The following is an 18,059-nucleotide window of genomic DNA, read 5'->3' as shown; positions in this document are numbered from 1 at the left end:
TGTGAGAAAGCGAATTGGAGGAAGTGGAAATAGCTGGAATTCTGCAGTTCGAGTCTCCTAGAGCCCAGGTAAATGAAATGAAATGTAGTGTTATACGTCCTCTGCTTGCAATTGAGGGACTTTGGTTTAATATTCCTTGAGGTTACCTTGAGATGATTTCGGGGCTTTTTAGTGTCCCCGCGGCCCGGTCCTCGACCAGGCCTCCACCCCCAGGAAGCAGCCTGTGACAGCTGACTAACACCCAGGTACCTATTTTACTGCTAGGTAACAGGGTACACGGATTAAATACAGGCTCCCTGTTGCCAAAAATATGAAAAATAACAGCATCAAGCATATTTACCCAAACTCTTTCAAAGAAAACAAAAATGCTGTTGACACTTGTGGAAATATTGTGGGTTTGGTTTCTGTAATCTTTTGAGTCCTGTCAATATTTATATTTACTTCGAAGCTTTGGGGATTTACCAGGAAATGTTAGTGCAAGTGTTTACAGAAGCAGTAGTGTTCTCATAATTTTTCAGTCGTTCCTAGCATAGCAAGATATTATTAGCTAATCCATATTGTAATAACTTTTACTTAGTTAAAAATGTAGATATCCGGGTATATTGTAAGCTGTCCAAATTATCCAGCCCGTACTATTATTGGTATATCTCTTAATTCCAAACGATTATACTTTGTATAGTAATTTACTATGTAGTCTGGCTTGGAACTGTTCCATTTGCATTACAATTTGCCTGAGTAACAAACCAATCATAGAAGTCATCAATAACGTTGTGTTTATACAGGTCTTGATCATACAGTTGAACACAGAGGTCACATAATACACGACTTCCACCAACCGTTGATGGCTGGTAGTAATGTCGCCACGTTAAGTAGGCTTCGTACTCCTGTTGGGGAGAAAACAACAAACAATAAATGATAGTAACACAGTCTTGAAGGTTTCGTTACAAGTAAATAATTATAAAATGAAGGCACCAACCCGGGGAAACTATGTAGCACCATATCAGTGTTAAAGGATATTCAAAAGGTGCTAAATATCATTGAGGATGCCAATACGAAAGGTATCGGATTCACCAAGGATTCCATCAAGGGACATTAGGAAAGCAAGACAATCGTCCTAAAACTAGGAACATTCCAAGAGAAAGAACTTAACAAATTTGCTCCTCAGCTCTCTCTTGCCTATTTATTGCCTGTCTCTACTTCCTCATCACAATCGACTTGAGAATGGTTCAGGACGGACCGAAACGTCGTCGTCCCTTCACCTTCTAGTGTGTGGTCTGGTCAACTTCCAAGAGAAACGTTCTCATTCAGTCGTGCATTCAGAATCTAATGCGAATGTTAGTGATGCACTTGGAATCAATTTGATTCCAAATGCACGACTGTTAATTGGGCCAATACAGTTTGAACGGTAAGAAGCAGGGCGGCATTCCATTAATGTCCATGAGTTAAGCGTGTATGGCCAATATGTAATCCTAGCCAAAGCTATTTTCCACCATCTATTACAGTGGTAGGAGGAAGGCCAAGGGAATAAGTTACCTGTAAGAGTGCGTAGTTTGTTACCTGTAACCTCAGACCAACGACCCTTCCAGCAGTCTCTGATGGTGAAATGAATGACTGAGTGGGTAAGGATTTTATTAATATAAGTGCAAATAGCCTCCTTAGCGGCAGCGTTCGCATGTTCATTTAAGGTAACGCCAATTTGGCTGGGAGCACAGCAAAACTCAACTGTCCTAAATCTACTAGAGATAAGAAACACCCAATGTTGAATTTCGACTACTACAAGATGCATAGGGTTAAATGTCTCCAGGGTCATGAACGCACTGCGGGTCATCCACATTGACAAAGGCATGCTGACGACGAGAAAGTAATTGAAGTACATATACGGTTGCATAAAGTTCCGCCGTGAAGATGCTAAGTTTCCGGGAGCAGACTGCATATGTATTGTGGTCAGAGAAAACAACGGGGTAGCCTACACTGTCGGCAGACTTAGACCCATTGTTACGACCCTGGGTTCTCCAGTGGAAACCAGAGGTCAAAATTGAGCTATTAAACTTTCTGGTAGTACAGTTGAGGCATCACGAGCGGCAATTGTTTGTATCTTCCCTGCCAGACGTAAGACTATTATTGTTTCTCAAAGAGCATTTAAAGACTGAGCTGGGGGTTGATTATTAAATAATAACATAGGCACCAATTTTGCTTACTAATACTTTCTAATCATTTGTAAAGTAACAATACGTTGCATAGGGGAAGATCTTTAATGTGCTTAGCTGCACGATCAATTAGGCTCCTCCCGGCACCACGACATGGGAGGCCTAGCTGGTCGCTAGGAGGTGCTTCTCTGGCTGGCGTTCGTGCGGACGAGACCTACTCTGTGGCTGCACCCCCTCATCTCCTCCCTTCTCCTCTTACTTATTTCCCTTACCTTAAGTTCCTGTACCATTAAGTTAAGTATTGTATGATTTCTAAGTGTACCTACTCTGGTAGTAATATTGGTGAGACCTGGGGATAGTATTTGCCAGTGTTTTGGGTACCCCTAAGTGTTGTGTTTTGTATTAGGGTACCACGTGGTGTCTCTACCCTAAGCTGCATCCAGCTTCAGTGCTTATCCAGTAGTACTTTACCCTAGCTTGTTATTAGTGTAAACCTTGTATCCTGCCTATGTGGACCAAGGCTTTTAACGTAAGATAGTGTGGTAAAGTTATTATATTATTGTTATTGGTGTGAGTGTATATGGGGGGTTGTTAAGGGGGTTAATAAATAAGTACATGAATTACAGAGTATCCCTTCTTCCTGTGTGGGAGCGCATTGATCAACCCTTAGACTAACATATATGGTCTAGTAGCAAGTTATTACTACTGTGGATAGTTTATTTTGGGGGCCGGGCCTTTTAGCTCTCCCATATTTGATACTCTGTCTTCTAACTACCCTTACCCCTTAATAGTACCAGTTTCCCCATAGAAGCCCCACACACCATTATTTATAACACCCATCTATGAAGAGGGCAATGAAATGAGAGTGTGAAGAAAAATGTTTAAGGAAAGGGCGTTCCAGAATCGTAGGAGAGGTGGAAGCCTTTATTATGTGGGTCGAGGTCTTGCAAAACTTTGCGAGTGTGACCTTCCGTGGGGGCAAAGATGGAACGACACGAGGAGAAATATTGCTAACATGAACTGAGAGGGAATCTTGCAGGTGAGACATCCATGCAGAAAAATTAAGGCTGTGAAAGGGAATAGGGCCAGCATGAGGGGTAACAGTCAAAGCACGTCATAGGCGAGAATGAGGATGTTACCTGTTTGATCGGGTTCTGGGAGTTCTACTCCCCAAACTCGGCCTTGACTTGTGAGAGCTTGATCCAACAGGCTGTTGCTTGGAAGCCCACAGGTTGCAGAGAAGCGAGATGTTGCAGGGACCGCGCAAGGTAGTGAAGGCAGTGACGATTACGAGGATCCTGTAGCGACAGGACTCCAGTTTCAATATACAGACTCAGGATAGGTGACGAATGAAAGGCACCAGAGCTCTGGCGTAACCCAGTATGGCCCCGAACATGAAGACAACGAAGAGTCGAAGAAGTGGCAGAGGAGTAAGTGGGACAGCCATAATTGAACTTAGACAGCACGAGAGGAATGTAAATAGAGGAGCGTGCTTCCTCTATTTATCTCTCTCAGCTACACAGGAAGTAGTGTGGGATCAGGCCTTAGCCTTGGGCTTAAGAGCGTCTAACCCATGTCCAACTGATGTTCACATGGAACCCTTTCCATTTCCACTTCGGTCTTCAAGGAAGAATAGTATCTGCTAGTACCACCAAGATCTGCGAAGAATGACCTGCTTACTCGGAAGCAGGTCATTCTATCAGGAGATAGCGCCAAGCCATTACGACTGTATAGTACGTAAAAGGGATTAGGATAAAGATTAGGGAAAGGAATGGTGTTCAACCACTTGGACGGTCGGGGATTGAATCCCGACCTGCATGAAGTGAGACCGTCGCTCCACCGCCCAGTCCAAGTCGTTGGGCAAGGACTGGACGGTAGACCTAAACTGTATAATCTGAACTGCATAATCTAAATGGGGCCTATCAAGACCAAGATACAGCTGAAGAACACCAAGCGTTTCATAACTAACGCTTTGATTTTAATCGAGTTTTAATTTTGTTATTGTGCACCCAATACTCATCCTGTGAGCGGTAGTGTAAAAAAGGATTACAGAGAGCACTAAAGGTCTTTATCAGACCTCAAGGAAGATTATTACATTAACAATTACATATATCTTGCACACCTTATAATTATACTTTCAGCTAGAAACAGAGATTGTTCCACTTCAACAGCCAATGTATTCACAATTAATCACTATTCTTTAATGAAAAGACTTTTCGGTAACACATATTTGTTTTAGCTATGGAGATATTAAAGGGTCATTGGAAAGCTACTATTTATTATTAATATTCTTCACATTACACTGTTTGTTCCTTAGTCTCATGTCATTTAACTATTGGAGGCGAAACATGGATACAGTGCAAGGATTTCAGGGAGCCGATCGGCCAAGCGGACAGCACGCTGGACTTGTGATCCTGTGGTCCCGGGTTCGATCCCGGGCGCCGGCGAGAAACAATGGGCAGAGTTTCTTTCACTCTATGACCCTGTTACCTAGCAGTAAAATAGGTATCTGGGTGTTAGTCAACTGTCACGGGCTGCTTCCTGAGGGTGGAGGCCTGGTCGAGGACAGGGCCGCGGGGACACTAAAGCCCCGAAATCATCTCAAGATAACCTCAAGATGGTATCCTTCGTAAAAAGATAGTGTGCCATTTCATACAGCGTGAATTTAGATTTATCTCTAAATGGCTTAATTTTATTACAGCTTAAGATATAATGCTCAAGTGTGTGTCCCTGTCTTTGTTCACATACTTAAACACTTTACTTCATCTAGGTCCTTATACAAGCCGAATTGCCAGAGATACTTGTTTCCAAGTCTAATTCGAGTTGTAACAATCTTAGTCTGCTGATTTTGTTGACAATTTAAGGGACCTATTTGAGAACTCAAGATTCCGTTCAATATTGTCTTTACTTCCTGCAGTCTTAGCAAGGGCGTCAACTTTATCATGTTCCTGCAGTCCAATGTGACGTTTCTAGAAACAAATCCCAGTATCCTAGTTACTGGGAACTTTTATTACGAACTATTACCAACTTTTTTTACATGGATTTTTTGTCTTTAAATTCTTATTAACCATGACCACCAGATCTTTTTCACAATCAGACTTAGCAATTTCAATACCACCCACCTGATATCTGTCATTATTATCTAGCCTCAGATCTTATATTTGTCAGCATTAAACTACATCTGCCAAAATCTGAGTTTTTTACCATTTCAAAACCCTATCTAGATTGTCTTTAAGTGATTTTGAGTTTTCGGAGTTTATTTCCCTCCCTATTTTCTTATCGTTGGCAAATTTGCAAATATTGCTGCTCAAGCTGATTTTAAATGATTTATACATGTTATAAACAACAGGGCCCCAGGACAAAGCCTTGAAGCACTCCACTTACAACAGTTTCCCCACTCTGACTTAATTTCATTTATACTAACAAGGGAGATATTAATAATATTAAATATATCAACTCAAAGTAGAAGCCAAAACAATGGAGAATTTTAGATTCAAGAAAGACCTAGGGTAAATACTTGTTTTAAATAGAGTGGTTATTTAATCGAACAAATTACAGAGTTAGCTAATAGACGTTGGATCACTTGATTGTTTCAGGAGTAAGTTAGACTTAAACTTGAATGAGCTGGGTTGAAATATATCTGAGCCGACTCGTATGGACCAATAGGCCTAAGGCAGTGTTCCTTTAATCTTATGTTCTTAAAGTCAACATTATAGAGGCAACTGGTATAGCTGGCTTTAAAAATGGGCTGGAGAGAAACATGAGGCGAGGGCTTGCATCTAGATGGATACCACTCAGAATCGTTCACGCCCAATGCGGTGGATATTACTTATGAAGTAGAAACACATAAATAATTGTTTACCAAAGGTATTCAAACAACTTCAAGTCTTACCTTCGGATGAAGAGCCAAGTACTGTAACCTTCGAGCAAGTTGTTCTGGCGTGTAGTCGAGTGCGTTGATGTAGGATTTAGGAGGGAGCAAGGCAGAATAGTCTGCTGCCCCCAATACCACAGGAACTATCGGATAGTACAGCAGGTTATATAACTTTTCTGTTACATAGTCCTTACACAATGCGTTTTCAAATGCTAGATAAAAGAGATAATGGTGTCCAGCGTATTGCATACAAGGTTCCCAATCAATCCTATATCCCTTATTGGTATTTAAGGAATGCCCACACTTCAGGTCTCCACATTTTCCATAAACATCAATAGGGGCGTGTTTCTTTAAGGCTTCAATATATTTTAATCTTCCACTATCATCATCACAGTTAGAAACAAATGCAACAGCAAGTCCTTGAGTGTTATTAATCTGTTGTAATTCAGGTTGTCTGCGCCATGATGGAGGCAGGAGACTCGCCTCTCCGCCACGACGGACAACAAAGCCATGCAACACGTGAATGTCTGAGTCCTGGCGGTAGTGCATAGTCCGGTTGAAGACTCCATTTAGCGTCTTGTAGTCATTCATATACATGAGATTTGCTCTGAAATGTGTTTCTGCTTCAAACATGATCCACGGCTGAGATGCATCACGTCTCCCTAAGTCTTGTATTAACTGATCCTTGCTTTTTACACTTGACAAATGTATTAATACCGCATCTGCACTTGTTACCTGGTTTTCATTAGAAAAAAAGATTTATTTAAGATACAAAATTAACTGCATAAAAATATATAAAAATAGTTGTAAGTTAATGTGTATCGTCAAGTTTAATACACTTATATCCTCTTATATCACTCGGAAATTTCACCTGCTTCTTAAGACAAAATAAACATGCGTAATGTCTCACTCCAGCAATGCTACACCGCTTCATACAACTACATCAGATGTAGAGTGCTTCCGCGAGAGTTGTCATTTAATATGTTCATTCACTCCTAGTTAATAAACCCATGTAAGCTAACATATAACATCAGTAATTGTCTAAGACTAACCTGGCTGATGTCTGAGGTGATGTTGCAGGGTAGTGGACAATGGCCCTCAACAATGTCCCACGTAATTACGTCATACCAGTCATAATATACATACATCTTATTGACATACATCACCACTTTTGGAATATATCCAGACCTAAATCTTAAGAAAACAAAAATAATGCATTAGAAATACAGTATTCGTGACAAAGCACATAGTCTACATAAAAAAAAACTAATATAGATAGAGCAAGTACATACAATACCTAAAGCCAATAATACACACGGCATTTTGGGCTCTCAGCCATACATATACATGAGAGCTGTCTTGCTATAAGACAAACCGTTATTAACATAAATGCTAACGGTAATAGGTGTGGCGTCATAATCTGGCGACCACTGAGTATTTAATTTATTTAATTAATTTATTTATCTAATAAGAGCACCCAGTTCCATGGTGAGTGTAATATTAGATGCTATCGACCATGAGGGATATTATTAAGGCATCATTAGGTTGCATAAACAGAGAGAAACTAACATAGCATGGGTTAATATGCATTTAACTATATTGGCACAAAAACTAGACACACCGACATTTTATCGCTGAGATACTACCAAAACATGATCAAGTGGCTGTTACCTTGTACGAGGAGTCTCCATATAAGATTGTTCTGCAGCCTGGCGATACGCCTCTAACACTGGGGCTAAGAACACGTCCTTAAACTCCTCAACTGCAACGTGATACAAATTAATGTTGTAATGTACACCTTTACCCTACATATTATTAATGATGGATTTATTAACTAATTGGTAAATAATTTCTTGGCATCAGTAACAGCTGTCACTGGCACTGAATAAATAAAGTATTAAAAATCAAATTTAAGCAAATTAGTTAAGATAATGAAATTAATCAAAATCAAATTAAAGGCTTTATTCATAAAATACATTTGTTATAGTGTGCAGTCCCGTTTTACTGTATATCCCGCTTATAAGAGTCAAAACGCCCTGATTGTATATACCTCAAAGAATAGTGAAGTGATTTTGTACATTTAAGGAAAAGCCCGAGATGTTGGTTGACGACAATTATGATTTTTGTTCGTTTGAAATGAGGCTTCCAGATTGATTGATTGATTGATGAAGATTAAGCCACTCAAAAGGTGGCAAGGGGAATGAATAGCCCGTAAGTGGTGGCCCTTTTGAGCCATTACCAGTATCATTAGCTGATACTGGAGATCTGAGGAGGTGCGACTGCACCTTGCATGACGGGAGATGTCTCCCGTCATGGCTTCCAGAGTTTCCTCCTGGATTAAATATGGTGGAGGAGACCCTTTGGAGGAGATCTTTGCCGCCCAAGGGGGCGGGGCTACAGTGCATTGTGGGAGCCGCGCCAGCCGTCTGTTGATTGGTTAGTGGCGAGGGTGTGTCATTCTCGGCCAATGGGGTGGAGCCCCGGGCGTGACGTTGGGCGCCCAGGGCGGGAAGAGAGCGCCAGAGCTTCTCCTGTGACGGAACCGAACGGAAGTGCGCTGGAAAGCTCTCTAGCCTGGGAGGCGAAGAGGCCTCCGGAAGACGATATTCGCCGAGAGTGGTGCCAGCCTACAGTGTCCTCAACGAGTACACGGAGGAGAAGGAGCTGCCAGCGAGGGACGTGCACGGAGAAGACGAGTCAGCCGTGGACCAACGACGAGCTGGACCAAACCTGTCATCCTGGAGCAAACCTACGAGAGACCGGACCCCGCCTGTCATCGCGGAGGAGATTTACGAGGAACCGGGCCCCGTTTGCCATCACGACCTGGTATCCACGACTCATTTAGCGGATTGATAAGGTAGATAATTCTTCCTTCCCCATTGCCCCTTGTGTTAGGTTGAGTTTCTCTAATAGGGAGTGATAACATTAAATTTATTGTAAGAAGATTTTCAGGCTCAATAATGTATTTACGGATATATATATATATATCATATATATATATCCGTAATATATATATATATATATTACATATATATATATATACCATAACCAAACCATCGCCAGAGAAATCCTAGTAAACAACACAGAAATCATCGATAGATACAGCGATAGCAGGCGGCTTGACGTTTGCGAGGCACTACACATCAAGAAGTCAACACCAGCAATCAACAGCCAATTATTGCACAACTATATTCTACCCACCTCAAGACTCCGCTCCAATATAGAAGCATCAAGAAATATGGACCAATAGGCTTTCTACAAACACTTCTATTCAATACCCATTGTTTCTGTTCTGTCTTGTGTTGATACTTTTAATACCCTATTAATATCCTCTAGTGTTCTGTCTTGTGTTAATGCCACATCATCCTTCCCACCTCACTCAAATGTAATGCCACATCACCCTTCCCACCTCACTCAAATGTAGATATAAAATCAGGGAAACGCAAGTTCTAATCAGTTGTGTATTTGTGAAGTCTTTGAAAATGTAATAAGTTTTACGAAACGCGCCCGTGTCGCGTCAGACTAGAAATAAAAATGAATTTTGGAGAAGTGATTTTTGATTTACCTCCAACAGTGAAGCATAATGTACGAAAGATTGAGAAAATTCGTGTTAGAATTATTAATCTTACTTTTTCGGTCATATTTAATAATATATATATATATATATATATATATTATATATATATATATATATATATATATATATATATATATATGTGTTTCATTGAATATGACCGCATATTCTGTATTTATTATTTTCTGGTTTAGGGCTTCTATCCCTCTAACTATTTTCTTAGCATCAGGGCTTAATAGAAATAGGAGTTCTCCAAAACTCATTTTCGTACTTTTAAGGTGAAGAAAAGAAGTGATTTACTATAGAGTGTATTACACTTATTTGTATAATTTGCACGACGTTTCGAACCTCCATGGTTCATTCTCAAGTGAACAGATCTTACAATACTAGTTGATTTTATACCCGCATTAGGTCAGGTGATAATACAATGAAGGTGAAAACATTGGGGGATACATAAGGGATAAACATAGGGGCTGCAGAAGGCTTATTGGCCCATACGAGGCATCTCCTATCTAAACACAAAGATTAATCCAGTGTAATTGGCCTGTTATGTTGGACATTGTCTTCTGTGTTGGCATCGATATGTTCTTGTCTTGTCCTTACTCTCATGGTGGGTAGAGTAAATAGTTCCGTGATTTGGGTGTTCATGGTAGGTCGCTCTATTCTTATGTGAATTGCCTCAAGAATTTGTAATCTTCTTGAATCTTGGGTTTTGTCTATTATGCAAGTATTCTTGTTCAACATTTCTCTTGTTAGAGTAATGTCATGGGCTTGTCTCATGTGATTCCTAGGGGCACCAGATTGAAGATGGCATGTCAAACGCCTCGTCAGCTTGGTCGACGTCATACCTATGTACTTACATTGAAGGTTACATCCTTCGTGGGGGCAAGTGTACATGTATACAACGCTTGACTGCTGTAGAGGGTTCTCCGTCGGCTTCGGGCTGTTTTTGATAAGGAGTTCGGAAGTCTTCTTGGAAGTCTGTATCCCCCAATGTTCGGAAGTCTGTATCCCCCAATGTTTTCACCTTCATTGTATTATCACCTGACCTAATGCGGGTATAAAATCAACTAGTATTGTAAGATCTGTTCACTTGAGAATGAACCATGGAGGTTCGAAACGTCGTGCAAATTATACAAATAAGTGTAATACACTCTATAGTAAATCACTTCTTTTCTTCACCTTAAAAGTACGAAAATGAGTTTTGGAGAACTCCTATTTCTATTAAGCCCTGATGCTAAGAAAATAGTTAGAGGGATAGAAGCCCTAAACCAGAAAATAATAAATACATAATATGCGGTCATATTCAATGAAACATGTTTGAAAGAAAACCTGCTGCCAGTATACACCATATATATATATATATAACTGAAAACTCACACCCTTTTTCAGTTGCATATTGTCCTGGGGACCATTCAGGCTTGTTCGCATATATATATATATATATATATATATATATATATATATATATATATATATATATATATATATATATATATATATATATATATATATAAAACCTGTTTTTTTTCTGGGCTTATGTCTTCTCATACCCATAAGAATGGGGAAAAGAGTATTCATATGAATGAATTAAAGATAACATTTTTGGCACATTTTCGTTCACCTGATGCCTCTGTTAGCCTAGTTGAAAATAGGTAACCTTGAGACAGGAAGCTGTTATGGGTTGCAACTCTGGAAGGTCTATCGTTGGCCTAGGCTTTAGGACGACCTTGATAAGCCTCCGTGGTGTAGTGGTAAGACACTCGCCTGGCGTTCCGCGAGCGCTTTGTCATGGGTTCGTATCCTGGCCGGGGAGGATTTACTGGGCGCAATTCCTTAACTGTAGCCTCTGTTTAACTCAACAGTAAAATGTGTACTTGGATGAAAAAACGATTCTTCGCGGCGGGGATCGTATTCCAGGGACTTGCCCGAAACGCTACGCGTACTAGTGGCTGTACAAGAATGTAACAACTCTTGTATATATCTCAAAAAAAAAAAAAAAAAAAAAAAAAAAGGCGTTTCCTTCCCAAAACAATGAGAAACGGAACTCAATTTTGGACTGCCAAAAATATTCACCTTTCCATCAATACATGTTATGTATTTTATCAGTTAGAATTTACTAAAACAATTGAACTTAATCTTCATTCGATTCCATGTGCCCCTTTCACTCTTATTTTTTAATAATGTAATACGATGATAGTGGAGGAAATAATGTAGGGAGGAGCAATATTTGGGCAGATAAAACAGATGAAAGCACTGTTCCCTCCAATGTTCTCACTGGGGCCTAAGAAATATATAATAAAATCAGTCATATTTACAATCACGGAGAGAACTTGATAAGTCCTGCCAGCCTAATATATTTAGGTTCTCTCCATGATTGTAAAGCTGACTATAATGAATATATAGCTGACTATAGCTGAATATAACGATTCTTCGCGGCGGGGATCGTATTCCAGGGACCTGTCCGAAACGCTACGCGTACTAGTGGCTGTCCAAGAATGTAACAACTCTTATATATATCTCAAAAAAAAAAAAATAATAATATACCAAACAAAGGATATATAAAAATAAATAGCGATTCTTGCATTTGAAATATATTTTTAGTTGACTAATTTCCAAAATGACGATACAGAAACAAACATTAGATTACCTGACTGGTTGATGTGTCCGGCATCAGAAGCAGTGAGAGGCATGTATAATGAACCCCAGCTTAGCGGACTCCCCCGAAGTGGCAGCTTCAGGCAGCGGCTGCTCTGGCTGATGATATATTGCAACCTGGAAACATGAACTATTATCAGTAAAGATGTAGACAACCTTCTGGCCATTATTATGCCTATAATAAAGAGGTGTCTTCCTGTGTGTATGGTTGGAGGCCAGACGCTCGGTGCTAATCTCACCAAACTTTGCAGAGTGACTGGTGGTTGCCGGAGACGGTCATAGGGGATCGGTCAGGGTTGGCCTCCCATGTAACCCATCATACAGTCGATGGGGATGAAGTGTTCGGTTCCAAGCCCATAGAATTGAATCATTAGAATTTAACCCTGTTAAAGTCAGTGAGGGGCAAGAAATTCCAGAACGCATTTTTTGACGGCAGATTTGCGCTGTGGGTATGCCAATTAGTTTCTATAATAAACAGCTGCATTGTAAAAATGGCCAAATCCCTACTTATTGAAATTAATTATGAACTGAATAATGCATAACTAATAACTACATCCACGCCTCCACCCATCACCACCACCAGGACACGGTAACTAGACACCACCACCAGTAAAAACAAGAATCTCGAACTGCAGTTTTGACAGAAAAAACTATAGATAGTTGGAGACACTCAAACAAGTAGTCAACTTTACAAACAAAAATGCTTGCTATTCAAAAATCTCTGGAACATGTTCTTGTGATCTTGTTGGTTGCATTCTTGTACCAATCTGCAGCTTGGTACAAGACTTCAACCAACTACGAACCATTTATTTTGATGAAAGGGAGCAGTAGAAAAACAGAAGAAAAACAGAACAGTGATGCACTTACACTGCATCATGCTTGGAAAACTATGTGCATGGGAAATAGACTTACAGGTTCCAGAAGATGGGAGGAAATGTCAGCACTGTGGAGAAATGACAGACCACTGGAACATTATTGTTACGGCTTCATTTAGCCTGTTATAGGGTTCTGTTCATGTTCGACTTTATATGGGGGCCTCAGTGCCTCTTCTTACCAGATCCAACTCCGAGTCGTTGGTAACTTAATGAAAACTGGCAGTAATAGTCAATCTAAAGGGGAAGGAGGTAAACAACACTAAACAAAACCATCACCACGTGTACTTTTTAACATATATATACATATACTGTGTGTATATATATATATATATATATATATATATATATATATATATATATATATATATATATATATATATATATATATATATATATATATATATATATATATATATATATATATATATATATATATGTCGTACCTAGTAGCCAGAATGCACTTCTCAGCCTAATATGCAAGGTCCGATTTGCCTAATAAGCCAAGTTTTCATGAATTAATTGTTTTTCGACTACCTAACCTACCTAACCTAACCTAACTTTTTCGGCTACATAACCTAACCTAACCTATAAAGATAGGTTAGGTTAGGTAGGGTTGGTTAGGTTCGGTCATATATCTACGTTAATTTTAACTCCAATAAAAATTTTTTTTACCTCATACATAATGAAATGGGTAGCTTTATCATTTCATAAGAAAAAAAATAGAGAAAATATATTAATTCAGTAAAACTTGGCTTATTAGGCAAATCGGGTCTTGCATAGTAGGCTGAGAAGTGTATTCTGGCTACTAGGTACGACATATATATAACCTTATATATATAGCGTCTTAACCACTACACCACGGGGACTGATAATCGTAATTTAATAGAGTAGAAGAAGTAGTTCCAAAACAATATAATCCTACTGAAGCCAACACACGAGTCATAAGTACTCATCCATTACCTAAGTAAGACAGAAATGAGTAACACTAAGTGGGCCAGCCAGAGAATTAGGGCCCGTGCAGGCATCCATTAAAAAAAAAAACGCCACCAGTACACAGTAACTAGACATTTCAACCGATCACCACCACCAGGCAAACGCGTGGAAGGAGACGGTCGGGTCAACACCTGGAAGAGGTCAGGTCTAAATGTTATTTTGTTCACATCAAAATGTGATGTGAAGCCAGGTCACCAGATGGAGGGAGAAGATCAGGTCACCAAATGGAGGTCAGGGGCCAGATTCACGAAGCAGTTACGCAAGCACTTACGAACCTGTACATCTTTTCTCAATCTTTGGCGGCTTTGTTTCCAATTATTAAACAGTTAATGAGCTCCGAAGCACCAGGAGGCTGTTTATAACAATAACAACAGTTGATTGGCAAGTTTTCATGCTTGTAAACTGTTTAATAAATGTAACCAAAGCTGTCAAAGATTGAGGAAAAATGTACACGTTCGTAAGTGCTTGCGTAAGTACTTTCGTGAATCTGGCCCCAGGTCACTACGAGGAGGGAGGAGGAGGTCAGGTCACCACGAGGAGGGAGGAGGAGGTCAGGTCACCACGAGGAGGGAGGAGGAGGTCAGGCCACTACGAGGAGGTCAGGTAAACACGGGAACAGCTTACCTGAGCGTCAGCAACAATGGGACCACCAACAGCCAGAGGCAATACAGTGGTACTCTGGACTTCATGATGGCGTTGTGGTAGTCGTTGAGTGATGGTTTAGTTTTTTGAGTTGCCACAGTCAGTTGATAAGGCACCTGCTGGTTAATGATGTGGTCCCTGCTGGTTGATGTAGGAGCTGCTGATTGTTGTAGCAGCTACGAGTGGATGTAGCAGCTGCTGGTTGATGTAGTAGCTGTTGGTTGATGATGTGGTCTCTGCTGGTTGATGTAGCAGCTGCTAGTTGCTGTAGTAGCTGTTGGTTGATGATGTGGTCCCTGCTGGTTGATGTAGCAGCTGCTGGTTGATGTAGCAGCTACTGGGTGGCGATATGCACCAAAGTTACACACCGACTCCCGAGATTATGTTTTTTGGTGAAGAACTGGAAAAATGATACAAAAATGAGGATAAATTATTTGTAACAATGTACCTTCCTTCTCCTTCACCACCTTCCCTACTCTTCACCACCTTCCCTACTCTTCACCACCTTCCCTACTCTTCACCACCTTCCCTACTCTTCACCACCTCCCCTACTCTTCACCACTTTCCTTCTTCATCACCTATCCTACCCTTGAACATCTTCCCTCTAATCCGTCCATATCTACCCTGTCAGTGTAGTTGTAAAGTTGTACAACTACATTGGTAGTCATAGTTGTACTATACTATAGTTCTCGGTAGGTAGTTGTACTCCTGTCAATTAATGTTCTAAAGTTTTAAACATTGAACTTAAAAATACTGAAACAATTGTTAGCAGGCCTTATTTATAATTTTTTTTTTAACTTTAAGAAAATACAATATAAATTAGATTCAGATTCAGATTCAGATGTTTATTCAGGTAAGGTATATACATACAAGTGATGTTACATTAATGGATTGATATATAGATAGAGCTAGTACATACAATGCCTAAAGCCACTATTACGCAATGCGTTTCGGGCAAGAAAAACATTAATATCTAGAACTTAATACTAATTGAGCATAAAGAATAAATATATAATTACATATACATAAGTTTTACAAGGCAATTATACATTACAATTCTTAGTGAACAAGTGTTTCAGTAGTACAGAACAAGATCTTAAACAAAAAAAACTGAATGTTATACTTATTTACCTATAAACGATTTACAAAAATTGGAGAATAAATTTACATTAAAATATTTACATTAATTTAAAATAAAATCCTAGACAAGAGACTCAGCTTCAGTACCCACATACAACACATAACTAAGAAAGTCTCTAAAACAGTTGGTATACTCTCCAAAATCAGATATTATGTACCTAACTCTGCTCTCATCTCTCTATATTATGCACTAATCTATCCCTATCTCAACTATGGTATCTGTGCATGGGGTTCAACCACTGCAAACCACCTCAAGTCCATCATCACCCAGCAAAAATCTGCTATCAGAATAATATCAAATTCTGCTTTCAGACAACACTCAGCCCCCTTGTTTAACTCCCTAAACATGCTAAACATAATCTCACTCCATAAATTCTCTTGTGTCGACTACATTTACAAAACCCTGTTCTTAAATGCAAATCCTGCTCTGAAACTCTTCCTGGACAGATGTAATAGGACCCATTATCACCACACCAGAAATAAATATCTCTTTGATATCCCCAGAGTTAAACTTAATCTGTGTAAACACTCTATGCAAATAAAGGGACCCAGTTTATGGAACTCACTCCCTATTGAATTGAAAAGCTGTCCAACTTTTACATCATTCAAAATCAATACTAAAAAGTACCTAATTTCATCTTCATAGTTTTTCACTTTTTGCCTTAAAATTGCACTGTATCTATTGCTACCCAATCTCCCAACCTTTATGTTCCCAATTTGAACATCTTTACCATTGTAATCATTGCTGTCTTCTTATATGTGATGCCAATCTGCTGTATGGTGTTTATTAATCTTGTTTATCTGTATCTATTGCTACCCAGTCTCCCAATCTTTATGTACCCAATCTTAACATCTTTACCATAGTGATCATTGCTGTCTTATATGTGCTGTCAATCTGCTGTATGGTGTCTTTTAATCTTGTTTAAATTACTAATCAAGCTGTCAATGTTATCAATCAGAGCTTTAATATAACAATGTGCTTTAATATACTTACTAAGCTCTCTCATCTCATTTTTCTCTTGCAATGTATCTTTATCATTTATCAATTCTGATAGAAATTACCTACTTAAAATTATCTGTTAGATTAAGGACCTGCCCGAAACGCTGCGCGTACTAGTGGCTTTACAAGAATGTAAATACTGTACTATCCAATGTATTCTCACAAACCCAATGTACCTTCTTGTATATATAAATAAATAAATAAATAAATACATGAGTTACCTCTTAACTTACAAATGCGTGTTGTAGCCTACTTGTCTGGAGAACTTTGCAAACAGATCCCATCCGAGCCATCCCAGTTCTTGATGGGTTTTCCTTGAATTCTTGTCCACGCATCACTGAGTCTATGATGGAATGATATATGAATAACTTTTCCTCCTTTCGACCCGCCTTCTTCACAGGAAACAGGCAATAAAATACCCACACAATTTACGATGGACTGAACGCAAATTTAGTCGCAAACATTATGATCGTAAGGCCAAAATGTATTCTGCAGGAATATATACGAGGTATACCCCATTTATCAGTGTATATAACCTGAGATTACTTTAGCTCCGGATTATGTTCAAGTCTAAATCGTACTTACTGGTTGATTAGTAAGGTAGTGTCAAGGTCTAAATCCAACCTGTTATTTTACAAACAAAAAGGTCACTTTTCGCTGGTATGCATTATATAAGACCACAAATTGTCGTACTAGAAAATGGAAGCGGCTCGCGAAAGTGATGTACTGTCCCGTTTTCAGTTTTGGGTCCTCTGGTAGGTTAGGAGAGGACACTTTATGTTGACCGTTTTCTTGACGTTGGAAAACCTTATTAGGACGGGCTGCTTAATGCCAGGATTGATTGATGAAGATTAAGCCACCCAACAAGTGGCACGGGCATGAATAGCCCGTAAGTGGTGGCCCTTTTTGAGCCATTACCAGTATCATTAGCTAATACTGGAGATCTTTGGAGGTGCGACTGCCCACTGCGTGACGGGAGATGTCTCCCGTGGTGTCCAATTGATTGATGAAGATTAAGCCACCCAAAAGGTGGCACGGGCATGAATAGCCCGTAAGTGGTGGCCCTTTTTGAGCCATTACCAGTATCAAGAGCTGATACTGGAGATCTGTGGAGGTGCGATTGTACCCTGCGTGACGGGAGATGTCTCCCGTCACG

The 18,059-nt window shown here is 39.7% G+C and overlaps 1 protein-coding gene across 1 annotated transcript; it reads right to left on the bottom strand.

Annotated features, from left to right (window-relative positions):
• Window positions 1-76: 76 nt before the first annotated feature.
• LOC123760325 (3-galactosyl-N-acetylglucosaminide 4-alpha-L-fucosyltransferase FUT3) lies at window positions 77-17,372 on the bottom strand. The gene is made up of 7 exons (XM_045745918.2): window positions 17,137-17,372; window positions 14,746-15,163; window positions 12,246-12,370; window positions 7,693-7,783; window positions 7,074-7,215; window positions 6,040-6,756; window positions 77-884 (listed from the first exon to the last, which is right to left on the bottom strand). Exons 2-7 carry the CDS (start codon window positions 14,808-14,810, stop codon window positions 687-689), a joined length of 1,338 nt encoding a protein of 445 aa, XP_045601874.2. The 5' UTR covers window positions 14,811-15,163; window positions 17,137-17,372; the 3' UTR covers window positions 77-686.
• Between the last annotated feature and the right edge of the window lie 687 nt (window positions 17,373-18,059).

Source organism: Procambarus clarkii, chromosome 22, assembly GCF_040958095.1.
Source record: "Procambarus clarkii isolate CNS0578487 chromosome 22, FALCON_Pclarkii_2.0, whole genome shotgun sequence".
NCBI lineage: Eukaryota > Metazoa > Arthropoda > Malacostraca > Decapoda > Cambaridae > Procambarus > Procambarus clarkii.
This window is presented reverse-complemented; position numbering and strand designations above follow the sequence as displayed.

Bases quoted from the DNA above. Each gene is read 5' to 3' on its own strand.
- LOC123760325 (XM_045745918.2), bottom strand. From the start codon at position 14,810: ATGAAGTCCAGAGTACCACTGTATTGCCTCTGGCTGTTGGTGGTCCCA. The intron at 6,757-7,073 runs GTTAGTCTTAGA...AATGAAAACCAG, and splicing joins TCACCTCAGACATCAGCCAG to GTAACAAGTGCAGATGCGGT. The intron at 885-6,039 runs GTAAGACTTGAA...TCTCCCCAACAG, and splicing joins ACTTGGCTCTTCATCCGAAG to GAGTACGAAGCCTACTTAAC.